Below are 12,541 nucleotides of genomic sequence, written 5' to 3'. Positions count from 1 at the left end.
GAAGATAATGGCAGTTCACTTATATTAAGTGCTTATTCTGTGCCAGGCACCATGCTAAGTGTTTAAAGTCCATTATCATTTAATCAAAGACTTGATACAAACAATTGAAAATATCCTTGAGGAAAAAATTGGCTGAGGATAGAAGAGGGAAATATTTAAAGGTGACAATATAGGAGAAATTCGGTAGAGTTACCCTACAGTTTGATTTTTTCCCCCCCAAGAATGAGAACTTTGCTTCAGAAAATGATATATGTGTTACTAAAAGAAAATCTGGCTTTACCAAAACAGACAGTTAGAAGGTGGCTATTGCAAATTATAAAATTATTTTTGTTTAATGAAAGGTTACTTGAAGGCTAACTTTAAATACGGATTTATTTGTAGTTTAACTTGTTTTTAGAGTGATTAGGGAAGCCAGTAGTTAGGCACATTTCAAGCTGAATGTTAGGAGACAATCTGAAAAGCAGTCAGACTGGAAGAAGGCTGTAATAAAACTATAAGCCAGTATGTTTCTATAGGAAAGTAACTTTAAAATTTGATTTACATGCTTTTCAGAATTATTTCTAGTGTAGCATATACTGGTACTAAAGATAATTGAGCCAAAGCCTGTCTATTTCTTTCTCAAAATTGATTTGTTTACATTAAGAACACACTCCATAAAAACTATTTAGATCATAATTTAGTTGATCGTTTGGATGGCACTTGAGACCCTTGTAATATACAGATGGTCATTTTGAATAAGTTGCCATTGGAAAAATAATTCTTGAAAAAAATTATAGTTGAGCTTTTTGGATGCTTAAATTATTTGTATGGGAATGTAACATTATCTATGTTATTCAGTATAAGATCCAGTTATATCTAATTAGGTTTTGTTGTTTCTTCTACTTATCTAGTCCAGTGTTAGTATCTGTGAATCAAAAGATGAAGTTTAATCCCAAGCCTCTGATGTTCATTAAAGATGTAATCACAGCGGACAGGTGTCAAATTTTTGGATTTGAAAGAGGAGTGGGGGAGTTTTTGAAAGGGGAGTGGGGATGGGCATGATCAGGACATACAAAACAAAAAGGAAATCTGTCTCTTTTCCAGATAAGGGAGGAAACAAACTTCAAAACTCTCAGCTTCTTTAATACCAGAGCTTAATCAGATTTACCTGGGTTTTATGTATCAAGTCCACAAGCTACACTATCATTGGAACTCCTCATCCTATTATAGTGAACATATTTATTAAAACAATTTTGTGGTCTAATGTATCACAAATGCATAGCTTTCAGAATCCTGGATTTCACCCCCTGCAGTTACTTTTTGAAATCTGATTTTTGCGGTTTGGATTTTTAAGCTTATGAGAAGATAAGGACTGGATTCAGAATCTGGTTGAGATAGTGTTGGGGGTGGGGAGAAGCAAAAGGGTTGGAAGACAAATAATCAGCTGAGAGAATGTCGCTTACCTGTATCAACCGTCTCGCTTCAAACCAGGGATTCTGCTGGTAGGATTGAGGAGGCTTAGATGAGTTCTTTTCTTCCTAGTGTCACTGATTAAAGCTGCATTGACAGAAGCATGCGACCCAGAGTGTGCAAACTTGTCTCTTCTGTCCCTGAACATATGGCATGAAAATATAAATGGATGAGGTTACATGTCGTTGGGCATGTGAATGTTACTTTCCCTGCTTTTTATATCCTGTCTGAATTTGCTCCTAGTCATATTCATCCAGTAATCCTGTTTTGTTAGACACTTCAGGAAGAAAAGAAATAATAAAGACACAGCCCCCTCATGAATCATGAATTTATTTCAAATAGTGCGATAACCTGTAATTACCCCCTCTCCTTACCTACCCTCCCCCATTGCTTCTGTCGGTCCCTCTTAATTTAATTGCTCTTAAATTGGGGTCTCATTGCTTTAGACTACTTGGCAGGGTGCTTAGACATTGCAATAGTCTCATCTCTAGTCTCCTTTGGTATGGTCAGAGCACTATTCCTGATGCACAAGTCTGTTTTACTTTCCTCCTGCTAAACTTTCAGAATGAAGTCAAACTTTTTGTCTCGGTATTTAGGGCTCTCTAGCAGTTGATCCCAAACTACTTTTCCGGTAGTTTGCTGAGTCACAGTAGGCTACTGGTTATGTAGGAAATATAACCACTGCTTTTTTTCCTTCGTATCTTTGCTCATGCTGTTACTTTTGCCTGGAATGCTCGATTCTATTCTTCCTGTAAAGCCCAACTCACATATTCTCTCTTCCATAAACGGACCTCTCTCCCCCTCTCTCCCTCTTCTGTATTTACGTTATACTTGGTTTGCAAGTGTAATATAACACTTAATATGTTTTTGCCCTTGAGGACAGGAACCATCTTGTTCACTGGGTCTCTTGATTGGCTGAGAACAGTTCTTAACTCTTGGTAGATATACATTAAATGTTTGTTTCACTTTAATGGTTCGTAAATTTATACAGGGCCACTTTGAGAACCTCGGAAAGATTGAGGGAAAATCAAAGTGTCAATACTCATTCCCTTATTACTATGTGCTTAAGTCAGATTAAGACAAAACATGAAGGGCAACCTTGAAGAAAACAGTCTCCTAAGAACAATACACATGAGCATGCATTGTGTGGAGGGGGATTTGGAGCATTGCTTTTGTGGTAGGGGGAGTTTGTTGTGTCTGAGACCTTTTTAGCACTAACTTTAGTGCCAATTTCCCGATCAAGATCAAGAAAGTAAAATATTTAGAGGGCTAATTTAGATTCTTAAATTAAAATTTCTTCAAAATATGGTAGCCATTGTTTAAATATGAATTTGTCTTTCAGATTATGTAGCTTCTATGATTTTAAATTCATTTACTGTTTTTCTTTTTGAATAACATTATGGTGTGTGTTTTTTTTCTTGGATATTTTATAATAATTTCTTTCAATTTTAGGAAAGTGAAAAAAATCTTATGATGAACACTTTATACAAGCTTCATGATCGATTGGCACAGCTTGCAGGTAATTGTTTTAACGTTCATAGTCTCTAAAAATGTTTTAAAATTAATTTGCATACGTAGCATGCTATATTAGTAGAAATAGTTTTTCCCAAGTCCAGTGTTATGTTTGTGGAATATTCTCTCTTTAGAAGTTTTTATTACCTATATGGAGTGGATTTTTATTTTTATAGATATATTTAGTCAAGGCCTTTTTCCTGCCTGCCATATGTATTAGATGAACAACATTGTATGTGGTATTATACAGTGTAATTCTAAAGTCAGTCAGATTTCTTTATTGCATTAATAGTAACAAAAAGTCCTGAAAGCTTAAACATCAGTTGAATTGGGTAAGCAATGTGTTAGCTAAAATCCTAAATTAAATATAAAAGTGCAGATTTTCCTTTGGTGGTTATATAGGTGTCATTTCCTTGGATAAAGCCAATATATTCTAGAATTTTTTCTCCTGATTCATTGCATTTTCCTCATATTCTGCTCTTAGTAAGTCTTTGAAAGCTCTCAGGTATCAACATATCTGCAATTAGAATACTATAGGTAAATTGGTAGCAAGTTTAGCGTGTAAAAGCTGTAGTAGCAGCTTATCTGTTTATTACCTTTTAACTTTTTTTTAGATATTCTTATTTCACATATAACCTGAAAGAAAAGACTTGGGATTCTCTTCTTATAAACAGTTACAAGAAAGGAAAAAATATAGTTTTCCAAACTTTTGTATGTAGCTGATCCTTTTATAGAAGCCAGATCATTGGTAGAAGTCTAGTAGGTAAGTGTGGAACTTCTCTGGTTGAATGGAGGCATTTAGGATCCTGACAGTCCCCCCTCCTCTCACCAATCTTCAGTTTTTTCCTTTGGGTCCTTAATTATGGTCAGGTTTTTTAGGCTCGTGATTCTGTGTATATCACTACAAGCCTTCTTTGCACTGGCTGACATACTGTCATATTTGTACACTGCAAGCTAGTAACTTTTATTTGGTATGCTGTAGCACCCAGAAGTAGGTTAAGTGTATACTCTAGCTAGGAGTTCCTGATATTGCTACCACAAGCTTCTACAGCTGTCTCCCTAGCATTGTTTTATGAAGTGTGCTGGATCAGCATAATCTGGGGTGCTTTTAAAGATATAGATTCCTTCCTCTGGAGCAGGGGTCGGCAAACTTTGTGGTGTGAAGAGGCCAGATAGTAAATTTTTTAGGATTTGCGGACTAGACCATCTCTGTCACAACTACTCAGTTCTGCTGTTATGGCATGAAAGTAGCCACAGATAATACATAAATGAATGAGTGTGGCTGTGTTCCAATAATATTTATAAAAACCAGCAGAAGGCCAGATTTAGTCAGTGGGCTGTAGTTTGCTGACCTCTGCTGTAGATCTATGGAATCTGACTCTGAGGGTGTATTATAAAATTTGAAGACTTACTTGTTCATCTAATAGGTATTTCTTCTCTTTTTACAACTATGACCATTAAAATCTGGCTGCTTGAACAAAACTGATAAATAGGAACGTGGTTGCTTTTATAATAGAAAAATTTGTCAAGAATTTTACTTTAAGTTGTACTTTCATATTAAAATATTTTTAAAAACTACTTGAAAGAAACAGTGCAGGACAAACTTACAATTGAAGTTTAGTATAAGGATAATTGATCTCTAATAACCACAGATAGCCTGAAAGAAAAGGCTTTGGATTCTTTTCTTATAAACAGCTACAAGAAAAGGAAAATGTAGTTTTCCAAACTTTTGTCTGTAGTACATCCCTTTATAGAAACCAGATCATAGCTAGAAGCTTCTATCTAATTTCCCTCTTGATCTGTGTTACAATAATTTTTAAAGCATGGACACCCCTTGCTAAATATGGGTTTAGTTGTACTCTGAAAGTGCACATTTTGATTCAAACTTATTTGAACCCTTGAATTATTATCTTTGGTAATAGGTGTATAAGTTAGCACAATGAACTTTCCCCCTTGAAAAACAATATGTCTTTGGAGGGCCTTCTGTGTGCCAAGAGCTGTGCATAGGCATCCGTGTGACATGTTCCTACCCTGGCTAACAGCTTAGTTGGGAATATAAGAGGAAGATATATTCCTACTTAGACTGAAATGCATTAAAGGTTGTGGTTTATATAAAGATAATTGTTTATTTATATTACTGGAATTTTTTTCTAGAAAATGTAAGTAATATTGCTCATCTTCTTTCTTTACTGATATTAATAATATAACCTATAATTGTGTAATTTGTTAAATATTTTGATTAATCATATTTGTTTTCTTCTGTTTAACGTACTACTGATTCAAAATTAATAATATGCTGATCTTTCCAGGAGATCATGAATGTGGCAGTTCTGGTCAGAGAACACTTTCTGTCCAAGAGGCAGCTGCATATCTAAAAGTAAGCAGTGAAATTCAGGTTTTAATGGCTATATTCTTAACGTTTATGTAAATCATTACAACTTATATCAAAAGTACCATGTATTTGATTACTTTAATTGTACTGTTAAAAGCTTGGGTTTGCTGTTTGGTGTAATGTGAGCAAGATAAAGTGAAATTACTAAAGTTTGTTTTGGAACATTCTCTATGAGAGTGCACATTAATTTGGAAAGGGTACAAACATTGAGAGGGAAATTGAGACAGGTAAGTAGCATGTAAGAAAGAAAGTAAGCATCTAACCATTGTCATTTATTTCAAATTTTCTGCCCTGGGTTAATTTCATTTCAGGGTACTAAGAGAATTTGTGGATGAATTTTCTAAACCACTATAAGTAATCTTTAGGAAATTCTGGATGAAAGGAAAGGTACTAGAAGGTTCAGATGGACAAGTGTCATTCTGATTCCCAAAAAGAAGAAAGTGAATTTTGAAAACCATGAGGAGCTTGATGTCAGTCCATAAAGATGTGAATACTTGCAAATGGAAATAGTGATCCACAGGAGCTGGCATGGGTTCATTGCAAACATGTCACATCATACAAACTTTATTTCTCTTTTTTTTTATTGTGGTAAAAAACACATAACATGAGATCTATCCTATTAAATTTTTAAGTGTACAGAATTATTAACTATATGTGCACCATTGTACAGCAGATCTCTAGAACTTTTTCACCTTGCATGACTGAGTCGCTGTACCCATTGCACAGCATCTGCCCACTCCCCCCTCCTCCCAGTCCCTGGCTACCCTCATTCCACTTTCTGCTTCTATGAGTTTGACTACAGTAGATACCTCAGAGAAATGGAATCACACGGTATTTGTCCTTCTGTGACTGGCTGATTTCACTTAGCATAATGTCCTCAAGGTTCATCCATGTTGTAATATATGACAGGATTTCCTTCTTTTTAAGGCTGACTAATATTCCATTGTGTATGTTTGTGTGTGTATCACATTTTCTTTATCCATTGATCTGTTGATGGACATTTAGATTGTTTCCACTTCTTGGTTATTGTGAATAATACTGCAGTGAACGTGAGAGTGAAAATATCTCTTAGATTCTGTTTTCAATTCTTTTGGATAAACACCCAGAAGTGGGATTGCTGGATCATATGATAGTTCTATTTTTAATTTTTTGAGGAACCTCCCTCCTGGTTTCCATAGCAGCTGTACCATTTTACATTCCCAACAACAGTTTACAAGGGTTCCGTTTTCTCCACATCCTCAAAAATGCTTTTTTGTTTTTTGATAATAGCGGTTCTAACAGGTGAGGTGATATCTCACTGTGGTTTTGATTTGCATTTCCCTGATGATTAGTGATCTTGAGCATCTTTTCATATACCTATTTGTATGTCTTCTTTGGAGAAATGTTTATTCAAGTTCTTTGCCCATTTTTTAATCAGGTTATTTGATTTTTTTTGTTGTTGTTACTCAGTTGTAGGAGTTCCTTGTTTATTTCAAATATTAGCCTTTATCAGATATGTGATTTGCAAATATTTTCGCCCATTCTGTAGGTTGCTTTTTCACTCTGTTGATTGTTTCCTGTGCTGTGCACAAGCTCTTTAGTTTCATGTCGTCCCACTTTTCTGTTTTTGCTTTTGTTGCCTGTTCCTGTGGTGTCATATCCAGAAAATCATTTTCAAGACCGATGTCATGAAGCTTTTTCCCTGTATTTTCTTCTAGGAGTTTTATAGTTTCGGGTCTTATGTTTAAGTTTTTAATCCATTTTGAGTTGATGTCTGTGTATAGTGTAAGACAAGGGTCCAGTTTCATTCATTTGCATGTGAAAATCCAGTTTTCTCAACCCTATTTGTTGAACAGGCTATCCTTTTCCCATTGTGTGTTCTTAGTACCCTTGTCGAAGATCAGTTGACCATATATGTGTGAGTTTATTTCTCTGTTTTCTTCTCTTAGTCTATATGTGTCTTTATGCCAGTACATACTCTTTTAATTGCTGTAACTTTGTGATATGTTTTGAAGTCAGGTAATGTGAGGACTCCAGCTTTGTTCTTGCTCCAAATTGTTTTGGCTGTTCAGAGTCCAAAGTTTCCATATGAATTTTAAGATTAATTTTCTATTTCTGAAAAAATGCCATTGGGATTTTGATGGGGATTGCATTGAATCTGTAGATTTCTTTGGGTAGTATGGACATTTAAACAGTATTAAGTCTTCCAATCCATGAACATGGGATGCCTTTCCATTTATTTGTGTCTTGAATTTCTTTTAGCAATGTTTTGTAGTTTTAAGTGTATAAGTCTTTTGCCTCTTAAATAAAGTTTATTCCTGAGTATTTTATTCTTTTTAATGCTATTGTAAATGGGATTTTCTTAATTTCCTTTTTTGATTGTTCCTTTTTAGTGTATAGAAATGCAACTAATTTTTATATGTTTTTGTTTTTTTATCCTGTAACATTGCTGAATTTGCTTGTTCTAATGGTTTTTTTGTGGAATCTGTAGGGTCTTCTATGTATAAGATCATGTCTTCTATAAACAGAAATAATTTTACTTCTTCCTTTCCAATTTGGATGCCTTTATTTCCTTATCTTACCTAATTGCTCTAGCTGGGTCTTCCAGTATTATGTATTGAATAGAAATGACAACAGTGGAAGTCCTTGCCTTGTTCCTGATCTCCAAGGAAAGATTTGCAGTTTTTCACTGTTGAATATGATATTAGCTGTGGGTTTTTCATATATGGCCTTTATTCTGTTGATACAAATTGCTTCTATTTCTAGTTTGTTGAGTGTTTTTAATCATGAAAAGGTGTTGAATTGGTCAAATGCTTTTTATGCATCTATTGAGGTGATCATGTGATTTTTATCCTTTGTTCTATTAATGTGATATAGCACATTGATAGGTTTTTGTTTGTTGAACCATCCTTGAAATCCAGAAATAAATCCCACTTGGTCATGGTTTATGATCCTTTGCTGTTGAATTTGGTTTGCTAGTATTTTGTTGAGGATTTTTTGCATCTATATTCATCAGGGATATTGGTCTGTATTTCTTGTATTGTTTTTGTTTGGTTGTGGTATCAGAGTAATGCTGGCCTCGTAAAATGAGTGTAGAACGGTTCCCTCCTCTTCAGTTTTTTGGAAGAATTTGAGGATTAGTGTTAATTCTTTAAGTATTTGGTAGAATTCTCCAGTGAAGCCATTGGGTCCTGGACTTTTTTTTTTTGTTGGGAGGTTTTTGATTACTGATTCAACCTCCTTACTAGTTATCTGTCCGTTCAGATTTTCTATTTCAGTCTTGGTTATTCAGTCTTGATAGGTTATATGCTTCTAGGAATTTATCCTTTTTGGAGGGGGTTATCCAGTTCGTTGGTGAATAATGGTTCATAGTAGTCTTTTATGATCCTTTGTATTTCTGTGACATCAGTTGTAATATCTCCTCTTTCATTTCTGGTTTTATTGATTTGAATCTTCTCTCTCTTTCTCTTAGCTAAGGGTTTGTTAATTTTGCTGATCTTTTCAAAAAAACCAACTCTTTGTTTCTTGGATTTTTTTCTATTCTCTATTCTGTTTATTTCAGCTCTAATCTTTATAATTTCCTTCTGCTAACTTTGGGCTTAGCTTGTTCTTCTTTTTCTAGTTCCTTGAGGCATAAAGTTATGTTGTTTATTTGAGATCTTTCTTCTTTTTTAATGTAGGCATTTACCACTATAAACTTCCCTCATAGTACTGCTTTTGCTGTATCCCATAAGAAGCTAGTGGACTTCTTGAGTCTGTCCATTTCTTTCTCAAGATTTGGGAAGTTTTCTGTCATTGTTTCTTCAAATAAACTTTCTGTCCTTTTCTCTCTTCTCCTTCTGGGACTTCATCATGCATATATTGGTCTGGTTGATGATGTCCCCTAAGTCCCTTAAGCTTCCTTCATTCTTCTTTGTTCTTTGGTCCTCATTTTTTTTCTTTTTGTTTCTCTGACTGGATAATTTCAAATGGCTTACCTTTGAGTTCCTTGATTCTTTCTTCTGCTTAAGTCAGCTGTTGAACCCATCTAGTGAATTTTTCAATTCAGTTATTGTATATTCTTCAGCTCCACATTTTCTGTTTGGTTCTTTTCAATGTTTTCTATCTCTTTATTGATATTCTCATTTTATTCATGCATTGTTTTCCTGAGCTCATTGAGCATCTTTGTGACAGTTATTTTGAATTTTTTGTCAGGTAATTCATACACTTCAGTTTCTTTAGGGTCAGTTTCTGGAGATTTCTTTTGTTCCTTTAGTGGGGGCCATATTTCCTTGTTTCCATGGTGTGCCTTGTTATTTTATGTTGGGATCTATGCATTTGAAAACACAACCGCATCTTCCAGTCTTTATGGACCACCTTCATGCAGGGGAAACCTTCACCTGTGAGCTCAGATGAAGATTCTGGGGTCCTCTCAAACCTTTTCTGTGAATGCATCTTCTCTGGGCTTGTGGGTGTAAATTCCCAACTAGAGAGGTTTTGTAGGTTTCTTTTTTCAGGAGCTTATAATCTCTTGCTCCCTCTGGTGTCTCTTTGCTGTACTGCGAGTCCTCTGGAGCAGCAGCAAACTGTCCAGCTCTTTTCTTCTCAGCAACCCCCAGGCATCTAGACTACATCAGGTCTCATCAGTGCTCCGAGACAGGTGATACACAAACCAGTCCCTCGGGCCGCTCCCTGAGAAACTGGAACATTGGACATGCGCTCCAACTCTTTCCTTCCTCAGGGAGAAGCCAGGAGTTGGGGGTTGTCTCCCCATCATTCTGCACTGAGCTGGTGGGAGGGGTGATGGCTAGTGAGTGTGTGCTAGTTCACACGGTTGCCTTTGTTACCTACCTGGTGCCTTTACCTGTCAGTGCTTAGATTCAGGCAACACAGCAGCCAAGCCCCCTGGTAGCCCCCTGAAAAGTCTGAACGGTAGACATATGTTGCAGTCTTCTCTTTCTCTCCTCAAGGAGAAGCCAGGAGTTGGGAATTTTCTCTCCACCGCACCACGCTGTGCCCGGGGAAGGGGCTCTGGAGTGGGAGTGCTATGAATTTTCCTGCTGGCTTCCATGCGGCTCGTTCGTGCTTGCTGGGGGTGCAGGAGCCTCGTAACTGGATTTCTTAGAGAGGAATTGGTCTGTGTATTGTTGAATTTGTGTCTCCGTGGGGGAAGGAGGGACTGGAGCTTCCTATTCTGTCATCTTGCTGCTTTTCACCCCCTCTTTTTTTTTTTAATTTATAATATAGTATGTTCTAAGGCTCTCAGCAAGGTTTTGGTGACAATCTCCCATGATGTGCTTGTCAAAAAAGAGAAATGTGGACTCAGTTTTTAATTTAATCCATGATGTATATGTAGATACCCAAGAGATGTTAAGACAATACAATATGATGGAAATTAGATGTGGATTTAGATTCTAGCACTGCCACATAGAAGCTGTGGTAAAGTCCCTTCACTTTTCTTTACTTATTTCTCACTGTGAAAGTGGGACTGTTACTAATACCTTTCAGAGTTGTTGGGAGACTTAAGTGGGTATATAAAGTACCTAGCTCAGTGCCTTATTAGTAGAAGCTTATAGTAGCTTCCTAATAAGTTTTATATCTTTCTGTGTTACTTAACTAATTAGATCAGTGTGATTCTGGAGAGAGGATTCTAATAACATGCTACAGGATTCATCTCTCAACCTTGTTCTCTTCTTAATTTTCAGCTTCGACCTAGATGAGAACATTGATGACAGACAAATTTCTGGATAGTGTAATAGCTGGTAGATTGGATAGCTAAAGAATCAGGATCCAGGGGCTGGCCTGGTGGCGTAGCGGTTAAGTGCACGTGCTCTGCTTTGGCGGCCTGGGGTTTGCAGGGTCGGATCCCAGGGGCGTACTGATGCACCATTTGTCAAGCCATGCTGTGGCGGCATCCCATATAAAGTAGAGGAAGATGGGCAGGGATGTTAGCCCAAGGCCAATCGTCCTCAGCAAAAAGAAGAGAACTGGCATCAGATGTTAGCTCAGGGCTGATCTTCCTCACCAAAAAAAAAAAAAGAATCAGGATCCAAAAAGATCTTAAGTAAGGAAGGGTTATGATTATGGAGCTCTTAAGAGTTGGAAGAATTGCTAGGTGGATTGGAGGGGTGGGGGCAAAGAAGGGATTGGATTGAGGAGGCTAAAGTGGATGTGGAATAAAATATTCCAGGAAGACGGCGTAGCATGTGGGAATCCAAAACAAGCAAGTGGTTCCTAATGAGATATTTGAGAGTGTTTTTACTTCTAGCAGTAGGAAAAACTGACCCAACCAGGGCTTCCTTCCTGCTTTCTCTTTTTTTTCCAGCTAAATCTCTTAGAGAGGTTATGGCACAGATACGTGTTATGGTTGAGCATAAATTCCTGGAGCAAGATTAATTTACATTTCAGAAGAACCCTGAGACTCTTAAAATCTACTGACTACTATATTTGAAGGACTAAAGGGATGGGCTAGGGTTTGGGGACAGAATAGTGATCAGTAGTGAAGCTGGAGCTGAGGAAGAGGCAGGGTTGGTGTGGAAGGATGATTAAGCTCCTTCCTTTCCCCTCCCCCAGCTGTTTGGTTGCAGCTGTGGATCAGCAATAGGATAAGGTAAAAAGAAGGGACACAGAACCAGGGTTGAGACCAGTCGGAGTCTAAGCCAAGCAGCAGCAGGGTGCAAGAGATTGATTCGACTCAAGACTGGCAGCAGAAGAGTTACTGGAAGCACCCAGGCAGGAGCTGAGTTGAGAACTGCCTGTATTGAGTAAAGAAAAAAATTAGTGTTAATGAACTCCAGTCTTCAAAAAGGTTTTTATATCTTTTATCTGAAATTATGTTTCTGATTGTTTTGCCTTTTTTTTAATTCAGTGGAGTTTAATTTAATGTATATTTTTACAAAATATTTTGAACTAATTCCATCTCTTAATTAGCTGAGTGAAGTGTTACAGGGTAACATTAGAATGTACACTGTGGAATTAGAATGTAACAGGAGAAATGTTAATATCCTTCTTATATGTTTGGATTTGTGTGTGTGTGTGTGTGTGTATTTGTGTTTGTTAACCTTTTCTTTTTGGAATCCCATTTTCAGGTTTTCAAATGCTGTGAAGCCTGCTATGGCTTGTCACCACCAAAGATGCAGTTTGGACTGCTACTAAAAAAAAGAACATTAAACAGGAATTTTTCCCAAAAAATAAAATTTTAAGCTCTAGATAAAAGCTTTAAGTACTATT

The 12,541-nt window shown here is 36.6% G+C and overlaps 1 protein-coding gene across 1 annotated transcript in view; it reads left to right on the top strand.

Annotated features, from left to right (window-relative positions):
* The window catches only part of LEMD3 (LEM domain containing 3), a 67,115-nt gene that overhangs the window by 33,703 nt on the left and 20,871 nt on the right, over positions 1 to 12,541 (top strand). The window contains exons 3-4 of the mRNA XM_087442068.1: positions 2,902 to 2,968; positions 5,271 to 5,338. Of these exons, the coding sequence (XP_087298194.1) occupies positions 2,902 to 2,968; positions 5,271 to 5,338 (135 nt within the window). The remainder of the gene's footprint in view (positions 1 to 2,901; positions 2,969 to 5,270; positions 5,339 to 12,541) is intronic.

The sequence above is a fragment of the Ceratotherium simum genome, chromosome 17, assembly GCF_057802395.1.
Source record: "Ceratotherium simum simum isolate JZ-2026a chromosome 17, ASM5780239v1, whole genome shotgun sequence".
NCBI classification, from domain to species: domain Eukaryota; kingdom Metazoa; phylum Chordata; class Mammalia; order Perissodactyla; family Rhinocerotidae; genus Ceratotherium; species Ceratotherium simum.
Note: the sequence above shows the minus strand (reverse complement) of the source record. Positions and strands in the feature narration are given on the sequence as shown.